The sequence below is a fragment of the Crocodylus porosus genome, unplaced genomic scaffold (assembly GCF_001723895.1).
Source record: "Crocodylus porosus isolate Cpor-Errol unplaced genomic scaffold, CroPor_comp1, whole genome shotgun sequence".
NCBI classification, from domain to species: Eukaryota; Metazoa; Chordata; order Crocodylia; family Crocodylidae; genus Crocodylus; species Crocodylus porosus.
In genome coordinates, this window is record NW_017728931.1 from 3,361,406 (window position 1) to 3,376,932 (window position 15,527).

Consider the following 15,527-nt stretch of genomic DNA (forward strand, 5'->3'; position numbering starts at 1 on the left):
TCAAGGATGGCCTCCTTAATAAACTTTTCTAAGATCTTCCCCAGGATAGAAGTCAGGATATAATGGGCCTGTAGTTAGCCGGATCCACTCTCCTCCTTTTCTATGTATAAAGAAATAATATTATTTTCTTTGCCTGCTTTCTTAGTAAGTGATCTTATTTCAAAGTGCTATTCTAAATTAATAAGTAGATGTACAAAATCTTACACTTTGTCCAAGTTTGTAATGGTTAAATCACTAGTCAGTCTATAAATCACAAAATGGAAAACTCAATATAAGTGTATAAGAAAGCACCTATCAGATTGTGCTAAGAAATAGCAGAACAGAATATCACATTTCATGTTTTAACTGCAGATACACCCTCTGAACGCAACATGTTTAAAATATATATTTATTTATTTATTGGGAGGGGGAGGGGGAAGACAGAGAATGTTTCCTTAACAAACAGCATTGCATTTTCCCCTATTTGGAACACTAAAAATCACAATAATCTTGAAACTGGGTCCAGAAAGGACTCGAAAGATAAAAAATTTAAAGACACACTGATAGTCAAGTTCAGTTAATCATTTCACTTTATTGCCTTAACAATGTTCTTTCAATACTTAGTTGCTTAGGCTGCTAACAGACGTTAACACACACACACACACACACACACACTTTACTGGAAGCAGTAGTGTGCGAGTTGGACCCAATTCCACAGTGTCTGTGTGGATCAGGTGTTTCAGCAGGGCTTTTTGGCACTCCTATTTAAAGCACATTTAATCAGCTATTAGATAAAAGCGCCAAAAAAGCCCCATTAAAATGCCTGATTTATAGAAATGTTGGGTGACCTGGGTTCAACTAACACAATGCTTCTTCTGAGTATGCAATGTGCTCAGAGCAAGTGCCATTTTTTTTTAACTTCCGTAACCAGCCTTAGGCTATAAATAGACGTTGCCAAAGGATGCAAATTCCCTTCACTGGGTGAAACACACATCACCCATTGTCCCACAGGGTTAGGCTGCCCGTATTTTCCTGCCCTAAAACAAAAAAAAATCCACTGCAACACAGAGGTCCAAATTGGTGCTACTTTTTTTCATGATCATAAATTTGGGCTTCTGTGGCATGACTAAGGGCATGGATATAGGTTTGCTTTCAGTTTCTGCTATCACAAAAGTTATGGCAGAATAGCATATACCTCAGCATGTTTTAAATTATATAACAACATACGTGATCATATAATACTTACCTGGCGAAATACTTCATTGACAAAATTGACATAACCTCGAGTGGACAATAAAATCCTCTGCACCATCTCATACACTGACCGATGTTGTTCTTCAATGCTGCAAAGGCTAGAATTACTGAGTCTCCTATCAGACAGGGTGCTACTGTTGGAATGATTTCTTTCTTGCTCCGATTGTGCGATGGCTTCCAGCTCAGGGTTCTTATCTTGAGTTGAACTACCACCAACAGTCTAGACAAGAGAAAATGCCGGCCTAATAAAGCAATCACATCATATTGTACTTAAGCAGGCCAAAAACCTAGCATAACTTTGAACTTACTAGCAGCTTCCTCCAACCAATGGAACTTCAGGATCCACTGAAATACAACTCTGAATGGACTTACTGAGCCAAGCAAAACATTAGTCTCATTTTTAGTGCTTAATATTCAAACTCTTTTCCCTTATTCTGCTGTTTGTCAGCCATATAAGATAGAAAACTATACGATGAGATGAACTGAACCAGGTTGCTGCTAAAGGAGTTTTAATCACTTTGGCCAGGTACAGACATTACATTTTACTGGTGTAAGTGACTGGAAACCAATCTACCCGTAACAGAACAGAAGTGTAGCACACAAAACCAGTCTATACCCATAACAGAACAGCAGTTTGGCACACACAGCCTGGTTTAAAAATGGCAGAACCCAGTCTAAGATTTGCCCTCCACACCAAAAGATGAGTGTAGGTTCTGTTTGCCTATCCACCATTACAACCTTAGTTTCTCCAAAGTAAAATCCACCTCTAAAGATTCCTGCTTTCTAAAGAATAAAAAGTAAGACTCTGTGGCCCATTATGAACTAAAAGAGAGAGAATTTGGTGGGTATTCTGGATCCCAAGAGAAGGAAAAGAAAAACAAAGAACTAACTACCGTAGGAAAAAAAATAAAAATGAACCCAATATGCGTACAGATTTGAGGCAGTATGGCAGAGTGGTAAAGTATAAATTCATCATAGCTGCAACATTTTGTAATAAAAATACAGTTAGTGATCCATTCCTAAAACAGAAAATGACAGAGGACAGTCTTTGTAAAAAGCTCTTCTGCAAAACTGATTCACCTTAACAGAAGAAATGAAACACGGAATGAAAAATGTGTCTTCCAAAAATCCACTTAAATATTTTTCACTAAAAATTCTGGCTGAATAGAAGAAATGCACCATCAGCCCCTTCCATGCTTATGATTTAAAAAAGGCTTACCATAAGTTTCAAAGGTAGAAGGGAAGCAGAAGTCCATGTTTTGTGATATCTAACTTCATTAAGTTGACATTTACCAACAGTTATCACATTGTTCTTATACATTTCAATTTATAATCAAAGTCTTAAAATCCCTGTGTGGTAACTTACCGACAAATTCAAAAACTATCACTTTACCATACCTTGGCATGTTTAAAACAACTATTTTAACTGGAACTAGTTGCTAATACTTCTCTATGGTTATGCTGGAAGTAGCTTGAGAGAGATTCACTATCAAAACCAAGGAGACAAAAAGCATTGATCCATGGTATTTGGAGTTTTAGAGAAGGTAAAAAAAAAGTATAAACAAAACCCCTTTCCTATTAAAGACTGATAAGACTCAGCTCTGTTTAGCCTTTGAATTGCTATAACATGCACTACTTCTAAAGCAACCATCAGTGTATTAAAATGCAAAGCTTTACAAGGGCCATTTTGTTATTTATCATATACTTTCCCAACCAACTACAATTTAGTATTGATACGCCAACTAGCAGCAAAATATGAGACTTTCTCATTTTTTGTAGTATTTCTTGAAAATTTGCAAAGTAAAAACTTATTTATGTGAACAATATGCTAATATTTGAGCACTTCTGAATTAGAACATAAATGTAATATTATTCAAAAGCAAACTTCTGCTTTTTAAATGAAGGAAAGGACAAACCACAACAGGAAGTTTTCTTACATTACTGAAAGGGATTCCTCCACATACTCAGAAAAATCACTTTAAACTCCATCATTCATTCATTTATTCACCTGAGCACATTATTTTTTGCTTCAGTGGTCAATGTAAATGTATCATGATTACTTGCAACCTTTCAGCAAATATAAGGAAACAAGGTAAGTTCTAAGGCATACCTGGATGATTTTAGGCAGCACTTCACCTCCATTTTTAGTGCTCTGAGCTGCTGCTAAGTACTTTTTCTCCAGAAAGAAAGTGACGAGCCATTTAATAAAAACAACACGGGCAGCCATATAGGGAATTTTCGTGCTGTAAATGTTTTCATTGTTTCGGGTTGCAGTAATGTACACTGGTTTTGGTCTCAAGTCAGGAATATCTATGTGAGATTAAACAGAAAATAATAAATATAATATTTAAAAAAATGTAATGGCTTTCAGGCCTTGGCTAAAGAAAGTGAATATTAAACCTACAACTCTACCTCGTGTGAAATAATAAAAGTTATTTTACCCCATATATATTATGCTTATTAATAATTATGTGTACTGCCATCACTTTGATTGATGCCAAAGAGAAATATGACAAAGCACATACCAGTGCCCTCAGAACTTAATTCATAATGAACAAGTCAGAAAAATGAATGTAGCAAAAAAAAAAAAAAAAGAAGAATAGAAAAAGACAAGGACTGGGAGGCAGGGACAAAACTGAAAGAAAGGACACATGTTATAGTATAAATCAAATCTTAGTACTTATTTTTGTCAATTAAGACAGAACAAGGAAGGAGTAAACAAGACAGGAGCCACAAGTAGAAAGAAACCTCTAGTTCCAACACAGCGCATAAATCAGTACCTAGGGAACTGCGCAAAGACAAAAGGATTTCAATTTCAAACTGAAGGAGGCTTTTAATCATGTAATTGCACTTTTTAGATGGCTGTAGAGTGCTGACTACTCTCCTCAGAACCACACCACCCTGTTGCTGCATGCGTGCACTCACAGCTGCACTTAGCCTCATCCCACCCTCACAAATGCTGCTCACTCCCCCTCGCCCTTCAGGAAAGAAGAGGTAAAATACAAACTGTACGTGAGCATATATATTTATGACTACATTTGTATCACAACTTCTCCCTGATATCTGGGCAACATACAATTCTTACAACATCTGGTCTGGGTCATTTATTTGGTCATTTTTATGTGATCCAATTATATATTTCTTGTCCACTTAAAAACGTTAAAGCAATGGAAGTTTTTGTTCTTCAAGTAACATAGGATCAAGTCCAACCCACGTGTGCTGGTGGGAGGGCGGAGAGTGAAGGGAAGTGTACTAGGCTGCTTGTACATGCCACAGGGGTTTCATTTGATTTAGTTCCCCCTAAACTGAAATAGTAGGTTTTTAAAAATACCACTTCTATTTAGGGAGAATTAAACTGAATTAAACCCTTGTGATGTGTACACAAGGGTAGAGGCCTGATCCTTACCTGCCTCTTTGGGGGCAGAGAACTGGGGTGAGCTGCCAGTGGGCTGAGCAGTCTCTGAGCTGCATGGGGGCCCCCTGAGGCAGCACCTGCCTGCTCGCACCTGACCTGGGCGGTTCCGGAAGGAGGGGAGCATTGGGCCCCAGCACAGCTCAGGCAGGCTCCGGAGACAGGGAAAAAACCCAAACAAAGATCAGGCTTCCCACTTCTTTTTTTTCCTTCAGTGGAGCCTGCCTGCATGGGCTGCTGCTGGGTCCAGAGCCCCTTATAGCACCCCGTAAACGGTTGCACTTTGTTAGGTAGAAACTAAAACACCTCGGAGGTGTTTCACCTTGCTACGTACCAAAATCATTTAAGGTGGAATATGCCACCGAGCGTGCAAACAGCAATGTCATTAAAGCAGAATACGCTGCTGAACGTGCAAACAGTAATGCCACTAAAGTGGTGCAAGAGGGCATATTTAAGTTGCTTTAAAGGTCAATTTTGTGGCATGTACAAAGGCCCCTAGGTTGTGTCAGCTGTCCCCCTGGGACATGAGGAATTGACTTCAGCCACAGAACTATAACAACTTTGTGCTCAAGGCAATAAGTGATCAATGTGTGGGCTTGAAAAACAAAATTTGTTTTTATATAAATGGCACTTCATATTTTATTAAAATGCTGTATGTAATTATGTTAATATAATCTGTTTTATGTTTATGGAAATGTAAAAAAAAGGAAGTCTAAAATAGCACTAGGGAAAACCTTTTTTTGATAAGACATTAAAATTATTACAAAAATTATATATGTCATACAATTATTCAACCACAGTCATAATGATCCCATAGGTTCTACAGAAAGTAACCACCATAACTTTTGCTACTTAAAGGTAAAAAATTATTACTTACCAAGCACAGGCTTGTAGAGGTTGGTTAGTTTTGTAAAAGATGGAAACAAGTGTGGAAGATAATACTTTCTAAACAAGGTGAAGAGAAACTTAAAACCAGTGTCTTGGTTTTCCTTATTCTTCCACTCCAAGCTTGCAGCCTTTGCCATGGAGTCAAAAGAGATGTTTCAAGTTAATACTGAGATGCTCTCCAGGCTAGCAATAAAAGTTGTTTTACTGAATGTAAATAATGGAAAACTACACTTCAACAAATATAAAATATTACTACACTATTTCATACCTTTACAAAGTATAACAAAAGTATAAGAAAACTGTGGTATGTACCAAGTCATTTAAAAAGCAAACACAAAGAAAACCAATTAACAGTTGACACATATACTGTATAAGGCAGTAATTCTCATAAATGTCATGAAAAACTAATGTCATTAATAGGTCAGAATATTACCAAAATTAAACAAATCTTCTTACTTATAAGTAGGATTCTATTAAGCTATAGTTTGTCAATTATATTTCCCTCTCTTAATCAGCACATCCAAGTCCTGACATCAATGAAGTTGCATTGGCACATATAAGACACCCTTGGGAAGCCTCACAGGTAATTAGCATTGGCACTGAAAAGCTGACTTAAAAGGTTTAAGATGTTTTTGTGCTTAACTATATCAGAATTGGTGAGTCTCAGGTATAGCAAACATATAGATTAGGTAGGCTTTTAACCTCTATTCTGCCACATACTGGGCTGCAATAGCTCTGCCAGTCTGCAACAGCTCTGTCCAGACAGTATTAAATTGCACTAAATGTAGTAGTCCAGAAGTGATGTGGTAGCTTTGATAGTCCAGGAAATTTGCAAGAGGCAAGGATTTTTGTAAGTGATACCTTTTATTGGACCAACTGCATGGTTGGGAGAGAGTTAAATAAGTTTTCAGGTGCCACAGTACTTTCCTCAGGTCTCTGGGAAAGAAGCAGATACAGCAGTGCTAAATAGCAGATGGAACATGAATCCAGAAATTTGGCATTCGGGGAGCACTGACAATAAACACTGGCCCTGCCCAGCAGGATCAGGCCCCAGCTGAGCGAGCACCACACCTGAGAATGGGCCCACAGACCAGATCCAGCTCACAGATGCAGCACCACTCATCCAGCCTTCAGGGCCAAAAGGTTAGGCACCACTGCACAAGTCTTATATTTTCCTAACTTTTGATACCTGAGGCACCCTTTTTCAGCATTAAAATCAGTGGCACGCTTAGACACCAGAAAAGGGTATGTGTGCACATGTATGCATGTATATGTGTGCATGCACACCCTTGCGTCTATTTATCTAGCTATAACAGATAAACACACACAAGTAATGCCATACCTAATGAACTGTCTATATATATCTAGACAGATAGGCACATGCAAGTAAAGTCATCCATACATCCATCCTTTCATCCGTCTTTAGACAGATAGATAGATGTACTTGGATGTGTTTATCTATCTGTCTATATATAGAGATAGATCATTAGGGCATTACTTGGGTGTGTTTATCTGTCGTGCGCGCGCGCACGTGTGTATGTGTGTGTGTGTGTACACGTGTGTGTGACAGATAAGAACACCCAAGTAATGCCATATCTAATTACCTCACCAATGCTTTTATATTTTCATATTAAAAATAGAGCAGCAATACAAGTTCTTTCTTCACTTTGTTATGATTGGTTTTTATTCATCCATAACCTTATTACATTTTTCTACTTTCATCAATAGCGGGTCTCTCAAATCTCTGAAGGTCTTACATCCTGTGACTAAATTAAATCGCTCCTTCTAGTTACTAATTTAAGCCTGTTGTGTGGTAATCAATTTAAACGTAGAATATTCTGAATGTTTAAAACTAATTATTGTCAGATATTAAAAGCTTGGGTACAGGTGCTTCTCTGTAACGGTAAATTGAGAGAGAGAGAACAGCCACACTGACCAAAAAGTTGTTTATATATGTGTAAAATTACTCTTTGCCTTCACGCTGCAAAAAATTCATCAAGATCATAAATTCATGGATTGAATCTGAAAATTTACACCTCAAAGCTTGCTCTTTTTTCTCTCTGGCCATCCCCAAATTCAACTGACAGTAAAAATTCAGTAAAATATGTAAAGCTTTTCATGCCATGACTTATTTCTTATTGTGCATCTTTCATCGGGGTATCACTTGCCCAATAATCCCCATTTTTAGATTACATGCTTGGGATGCTGGGAATTTTTTTGGCCTCAGTTCAACAATGTACTTAAACCAAACAATTTACAAAGCGGCAATTCTATGTTCAATATAAATGAAAACATGAAACAACCAAAAAATGAATTGTGATTTGGAGTTACATGCACAAAGTTCTTTCTCTCCAAAACTATTCTTTAAAATGTTCGTAACCCCTTTAGAGTCCTGAAAGATTAGGATTTTTATCTATCCCTTTCCTCCTAAACGCATGGCTTCTCTTTAAGGCTAGAGACACACATTACACATAAACCTATTTAAGTGATGAGAAACTGGTTTAAACCTGTAAACAGATGTTCAATGCACATAAACCAGTTTGAGAATGGCTGAAACCAGTTTGAAATAAACCTGGCTGAATATAGTATCAGATTTAACTGATTTGGCTCAAATGGGTACAGGCAATGTCTGTCCCAAACCCCTTGCTGGTTTAAGTTAAAATCACAGTCCCCCAGCATGCTCTCTGGGCTGGGCGGGGCTCTCTGCTCCACAGCAGGGCAGGCCCTTCTCTTCTACTCCCTGTCTGGAGCTTGGCACAGGCTTGCAGGCACAGCAGGGTCTGCTGGCTTCCCCATGCCACCCTTCTTCCCCCTCTCCCCACTCACTGCTTAAGCAGATATCTCTTTCTCCTCTCTGCCACAGCACAGACCATAGCCAGCATGTGGTATGCTAGCTAATGCTAAAAGATGTCTGCATGTGTGTCTGTCTCCAATTTCACTGGGATAGGCAGACAGAACAGTGACTGCTTAGGGTTTTTGGAGCTAATCAACAGGTCAGCCAGTAAGCTGTTTAAAAAGGTTTGAAGTAATGTGGAGAGAGGTTATTGTTTTACTAATTGGGTAATAAAGCCTGCTATCCTCCCCCCAGCTGGCTTGCTCGCCTGTCAGTTTGCCTGAAGAAAGTTTGAATTCATAAAAAGAAAAATTTTGTTCAGTAGAAGGGTGCCATTTTTTGCATGCAAAGTGACAAAAATACTTAAAACTATCTAACTGCTGTCACAACTTTCCTAAAATGTAAAAAATTCTACTGTTTTTAACTTTTGTCATCACCCCCTTTCCTATGGCGATATATTTTATTGGACTAAGAAACCCTTTCCTCTTGCATAATTTCTGGACCATCACAGCTACAATATCATTCTTATATTAACTTTCTTTTTGTACTGGTAGAGTTCTTTACTGTCTAATGCATATATATTTCTTCCTTCTATCAGCATTGCTTTTAAGTATTTCCCTTTTGATTTGACTTACATTTTGTTTTTTCTCACTATTTATATTTTTAGTATCCTCATTATTCATTATCCTTCTCTTTCCTGATTGAAAAATTTGCACAACATTGCTTCTAAGGCTTTGTAACAGGATGTGAAATAGTATTCAAATAAAAAAAAATAGAACTAAGACATTCTCAATTCCTACTTCGTCTCTATTCTATACCTAGATCCACTAGCTAATATTCTATAAGCAAACCCAAGCACATTATATAATCTTGATGAAACCAAGCAGTCTTTTCCTTTTGCTCTCCACATTTATTTTACACATCAGGGATTTAAAATACCCAGCATATAGGCTGTATCCTACTTGGCTGACAGATAAAGGTGCCTATAGAGAGGACTGTTTTTGCATCTTCTGGGCCACCCTGAAATAAGAAAATGTGCTCATCTCACTCAGGTGCTGATTTAGATATGTAATTACCAGTATATGCCAAATCTGCACAGGTAGTTACTTCAACTGTGTGTATAATTATGTAGATATAACAGGTAACTGTATAAGCAAATGGACAAATAAATAGAAGACAAACATAGCAGAGGCTTCATAAGCCATTCACTGAATCTCTCATTGATGCACAACTAAAAGTTTAGATAATCCAAACAGGGCATTTTATACCCTTAATTTTAGCAAAAAATGTCCCACACTGTGGATTGTTTAAAAAAGAATGCATACAGCCATAATCTTTTTTTAAGGATAATAAAATGTTGTTCTCCCCATAAGATCATCTGGCTGCTCCTCACAGATCCCCATGTTGTTTTAAAAATAAATCTTGCCAGATAAGGATACATTCAAATTCAAAAGGGTAGGGATAGTACTTTGAATGTTAAAAGGATTTTAATTAGCCAAGTGGTATATCCCTAGCAAGTATGCAAACATGCAAATAATTCAAGATGGTTCATAAAAGTGGAAGGGGAGTGGTATTCCTAAAGCATCCCAGAGCATAATTCAGTTCGACACAGAGGGTTCTTAAACAATGCATGGAAACAGATAAGCTCCTTAGAATTAGATCGAGAGTCAGCAAGCTGAGCAAAGAGCCACTAAAGTTAGTCAACAGGAAATGATGATGGCAAGAAAATATCCCAAACACCACCCTTTTCCAGGGCTTGTGTGTATTTCTGCTCTGGAAACTTTCTACCAAAGTAAAATGCCTAAAGCCCTTTATATTAAAAATGGTGCTTTGTTTTGAAACCCTGCTAGAAGAGAGATGCTGGTGCTTTCCTATTCAACAGCATAATAAGAACACTTGTCCAGGAAGGAGTGAAACCCAGGTCCAACTCTTTCCTTTCTCTGAAGAAGTGATGCATATTTTATTAAACTAATCACACACTTTCCATGGGAGTACCTAAATAATGGGCTACAATAACAATCACTCTTGTTCTCCCCTACTCTGGCCCAGTGGATTTTAAATTCTTTTTTGCTTGACAGCAAAACTCATTCAGGCAAGGCCTCTACTCTAGATTAGATACAGAGGCCGTGGAGAGGACTGAAATTAAGTTTCCCACATACTGGAAGAGTACCCTAACCACTAGGCTATTTTATTGGGTGAGAATGCCATTTATTCCTTCAAAATCATAGCTAGAGAAAGAAAACAGACACTGCTGTTGCCACTGCTTTTTTTTTTTTTTTTTTTTTTTTTTTTAAGAGGTAGTGGGTGTGGGCAAAGCCCTCTTAGTATGTGATAAGCATGCTCAGAATACCTACTGAACAGGATGCTTCAATGGGCCCACGTAGGGAATGGGCCTATGTAGGGCTTAGGCCTGAAAGAGGTGCTGAACTGTTCTATACCTGTCAAAAAGGAGACACTTACTTACAGGCACACACCAAAGCAAAACTTCATGGGCTAGATCCTATTCTACCTATGAGACAACCAAGCAGAGTTAGACACCTAACCACAATCTTATTCCAACCTGCTGAAGTCCCTGAAAAATTAACATGCCTACTTTTATAACATGCTGTCACCTCAGCCTCAAGAAAAAAAAAAAAAAAAAAAAATCACAATAGCAGCAAGGTCAAGGAAAACCTACGAACCCTTTTGCATTAACTGTTTTTCAGGGATTCAAGCAAGGTGAACAGTATCACATTTGGGTACGTCAGTCTATCTGGGCACCTAATAGGTAGAAGAGGTTCTAGGCTAATGTGCCTAAGGAACTTTACTGATGAAAACTTAGAGAATCTATTTTCTCACATTCCAAAGTCCTTTTGTGAATCGCAGCCTTAGAGGGATTAAACAAAAAAGCCACACAAATGCTTTATTATGCATCAATTTAGTTTTTTGAAGGATAATGGAAAATCTCAAGTTTAGCAACCACTGTTATTTCTGCTTTTACTTTCCTTTGCCCTCGTCTTCTTCAAATGGAAAAAGTTTCTTATTTTCTCAAATCTTCATTATGCCAAACAGCCATTATTCATGAGACAATCTTCAGTCTTGAGGCTCTGGGCTACATGCCATCTTCCCCAAATTCTACTGTCTGATACTGCTCCTGTCACATCCATGCTGCTTCCTTGTCTGAACCTGTGGCTTTAGATATGACAGCACAGGTAGGAAGGATACTGCTATATGAGCTGATGGCTCGACACTGCCTTCTAGATTAGCAGTATGTCCCTCATCCACAGAGCAAAAAAATCCTCCTGTCTGTCACAATAACTCTTGAGGACACCATGTCATTAGGAAGAAGTCAAGATATGATAACGAAATCTAAAACATAAGAGGTTCATCTGTATACAAAACAGGTTCCAGTTTACAAAAGGTCCACTTAAAAAGGTCCGTGTCAAGGTCAGCTTCACCATCAAATTCTGATATAGCAGCTATTTAGGAAAAGAAAAAAATTCTCAGGAATGGATGCTATTGACAGTTACTGTACCGCATAGGCAAATCCAGGCCTACAACAAAGTATGTAGCTAAACCCCTTAAGGCACGCACAGTGAAGAGAGCTCACTCCTGCAAGTGGCAAGGGTACATGCCCCTCACCATAGTAGTGGATGCCAGTGAGCTCAGAGAGCTCACCAGCTGGTCAGCACAGGATCTAGCCAGAGTACCTACTTTCATCTAACTCAAGAGCCCAGAGGGTGAGTGCCACCACTTGTGTCCCTTCTTTTGCCCTGCTGCTGAATTCAGCCAGCTGAGCAGAGGGGAGGGTAGATGAATGGGGCAGAGAGTTGAACAGCAGGAGCACTTTCTCCCAATCTCTGGAGCTACATAAAAGTAGGGATTCCAACCAGGGCATGCACCAATCAGCTGGTGAGCTCAGAGCTCCCAGCAGGAGCTGCCCTTACCTGTGAGCTCAGAGAGCTCACTGAACCTCCAGCACACAGCCAAAAAGGGGGTTGTGACCACGCTGCTGCACTCCTTGCAGATCTGCGTTTGCTATACCATCTACATTTTGTCAAAACAGAAGTGTATGGAATGAAAATGTGGCATACAAACTCAATGATGTGGCTTATTTTCAATGCATTTCAGATACAACATAACTTTATTCTGATTTAAAAATACAGGATGACTTTCCTTACCCAAATGATGCATGTAAAATACATTATCTGCAGAATTCTAAAATATGAAGAAGGCAGAGTAGGTCTGACCTCAGAAAAACACAGATAACTACCTCTTTCTAAGATGTGAAGAGTAATAGACATTTGAAGAGCTCTACTTAAAGCATTTGACTGAAATGGGTGGACCACCTTCTGTTACCATCCTAACAACACTGATAACTGACTGAGGGATTATTTTATTATTGGCTCAAGACATATTGGGTGCATCTACCACAATAAGTCAAAATTAAATCAAGCTCTGACATCAGCTCCTGATGTCAGTTGTTAAAGCCTAGTGAGGAGAGATCTGTGAAAGCTGTGTACTTTGTGAGAGGTATAGTATATTGAGGCAATGCAGATTTACACTTTGTTTCTATTATATCACCTCTTATGAGTTTTTCAGGCTTGTAACAGAAAATAAAAACAGCTTCAATGCAAATGAAAAAGCCAAAATGTTTGATGTGTTTTTAAAAAAAAAAATGAACAAAGAATGACAACAGCCTCCCCCCATCTGAAGGATACAGTATATGTAGATACAAGGGAAACAAATTCCTACAAGTAACTCCTCCAGCGATATAGAGCTGACAATATGATTCCTTTCATACCTGGATTACCATATACTTTAACAACAGCTGAAGAAAATAGCAAGTCTGATCCTCAGCAATCTTTTCACCAGAGACAGCTGGCAAAAGTGGGGTTATTTCTTCAGGACAAATCTTTGCTAAAATACAAAGAAACAAAGATAAATTACACATAAAAACTTAAAAATAATGGAATAAATATAACACAGCGTCTGATTGGCACTTGGCTTTATACAATAACTGGCCAGATCTTTTTGCTTTACTCCCCCTGCACAGGCTTCTGACAAGCTTTTGCCTCCTTAAAAGCTACATACATATACAAATTATATCTAAACACACAACCATGTGCATACAAAAACTAACTGTAAACAGCTCATGTGAGATAACAACAGGTACTTTGATAAGATAAACCATCAGACAGTAATCCATCTACTCAACCATTCATACGGACTAAATAAATGATATCTTTGGAGGTGGAGCACTGAAGGAATATTCTTATATTTTGAATATCATATCCTCAACAGCACTGCTGAATGGAACCATGAAATGTCAGGTCTTCACCTTTGCTCAATTTTGTATTTCATGAAACTGAACTAAGAAGCCTTAACCTACACCTCCCAGTTCAGCTCTCTAAAGGAAGCTGCCATTTAAAAGTGGATCAATGTCCTCTTCAAACCTCCCCAAATTATTTTTTCTTTGAACTTCTGCCTCCTGCAGTGGTACTTTAGTAGTAGCATTACATAGGGTTACAGTGAAAATGATGAGAATGGCAACTTGTTCAAGATATGGGCCAAGGCATACCACCTAAGCCTGATCTATGACACAAGGCTACCTAGGTCTTTGACTATCTCCTGATGGTGGTGAAACTATAATTCAGACCTCATCTTTGTTGACAGCAATATAGAAGTTACATGCAAAAAAGATGTACCGGAACCCATTCCACACACAGCACGGACCACCTGAATTGCTATCAATGTCACAACAGCCATAACTCTAAATATGGTATCAGTGCGTAGACGCTTTGGTTTTAAGAAAGCAGACTGAAGAGGCTTTTCTGAAGAACTGAACAAAATGGTCCACATCAAACCAGTCTTGGCTAACTGCCACCTCTTTGTGAATGCACTGTGTAAAACCTCCAACGGGTATATACACCTTGAGGATGCAAAACTGAGTATATAATAGGGATGTGAAAGGATAAATGATTAATCATTGAACCCAAGGGGCTTCAACCTTTTTCAACAGGTGTACCCCTTCTCTCTCAAAGTTTCAGCTCATGTACCCCTTTATATTTTTTTCTTGTTTTTAAGGAGGAGAGGGGAGAGGGCAGATTGAGGCCCCCATCATAAGGGAGGGAGTGGGGCTGGGGCAGGTGCTGCACAGACCCCCACCGGGAAGAGCCCAGCACAGCCCTGGCCCCAGGCCCCAGCAGCAGCCTGTCCTGCCCCTTGCACAGATCTGGGGTCATATGCCCCCCATGCCTTTCCAGGTGTGTGCAGTGACTCAGTCTCACGTCCTGCCCCCTTCCCCACCACAGGGGCCTCAATCTGCGCTGCGCCCCTCCCTCCCCCCCCCCAGACCCCTTCCTTCACAGCACACTTACCAGCCAGACCTGGCCGCTCCCTCCTAGGCACCTGCATGCTGTGCTGCAGCTGCATGCAGCATTTATCGGCCATATTAGTTCTGCATACCCCCTACAACCTTTTTAAGCACCCCTAGGGATATGCGTACCCCTGGTTGACAACCGCTGATTTAACCAATAAGCCCAGTGATAGCCAGTTAGCTTACCAGTTATCATTTAGTACAGGATACAGTATGGCAAGGAACAGGGGGAAGGGAAGGGAAATCACACAGTGCCCCAGCAGGAACCAGAAGATGGCAAGGCAGGCAAGGTATGATGGGGACACTGCATGCAGGTGGCTAGGAGGGAGGAAAGGAAGATGAGAGGAAGTGGGGAAGGGCAATAAGGACCGGTAGCCTGAGGCTAAAGAGGAAAACAGCAGGTGGCCTAATGACTCCTCAATTAAGCAGTTAGCCGCACATTCACAGGTGTTCCCTCACTCCCAGGTTGGTGAGGAGGGGGTTTCCCCATGGGCTGTGTTGTCTGGCTGGGCTTGTCACCACCTCCTCCCCACCCACCCCACCAAAGGGCTCTGGGAGGGGCTCCCAGCACCAGCTATGTCCAAGCTGCTGTGTTACTGGTTCACTGCTTAACCAATATAATTAGAAGAGGTTAAATGGATATTTTTTTTTAATATTTACATCCATAGTATATATCAGGGTTTACTTCCATGCTAGCCACCATATACAAAAAATACCAGCAAATGTTTCAAAAGATATTCTTTTCTCAGAAGACAGTACTGTGGCAGGGGGAGTCCAAACTAACAAGTTCCAAGAAGAAAGGA

At 39.4% G+C, this 15,527-nt stretch overlaps 1 protein-coding gene across 3 annotated transcripts in view; it reads right to left on the reverse strand.

Moving 5' to 3' along the window:
- Nucleotides 1-15,527, reverse strand: part of RALGAPA2 (Ral GTPase activating protein catalytic alpha subunit 2) — a 357,121-nt gene that overhangs the window by 260,304 nt on the left and 81,290 nt on the right. For all 3 annotated transcript variants that reach the window (XM_019544076.1, XM_019544075.1, XM_019544074.1), the window contains 4 exons: nucleotides 13,150-13,265; nucleotides 5,523-5,661; nucleotides 3,344-3,543; nucleotides 1,226-1,453 (listed from right to left, as the gene is read on the reverse strand). In XM_019544076.1, the coding sequence (XP_019399621.1) occupies nucleotides 1,226-1,453; nucleotides 3,344-3,543; nucleotides 5,523-5,661; nucleotides 13,150-13,265 (683 nt within the window). The remainder of the gene's footprint in view (nucleotides 1-1,225; nucleotides 1,454-3,343; nucleotides 3,544-5,522; nucleotides 5,662-13,149; nucleotides 13,266-15,527) is intronic.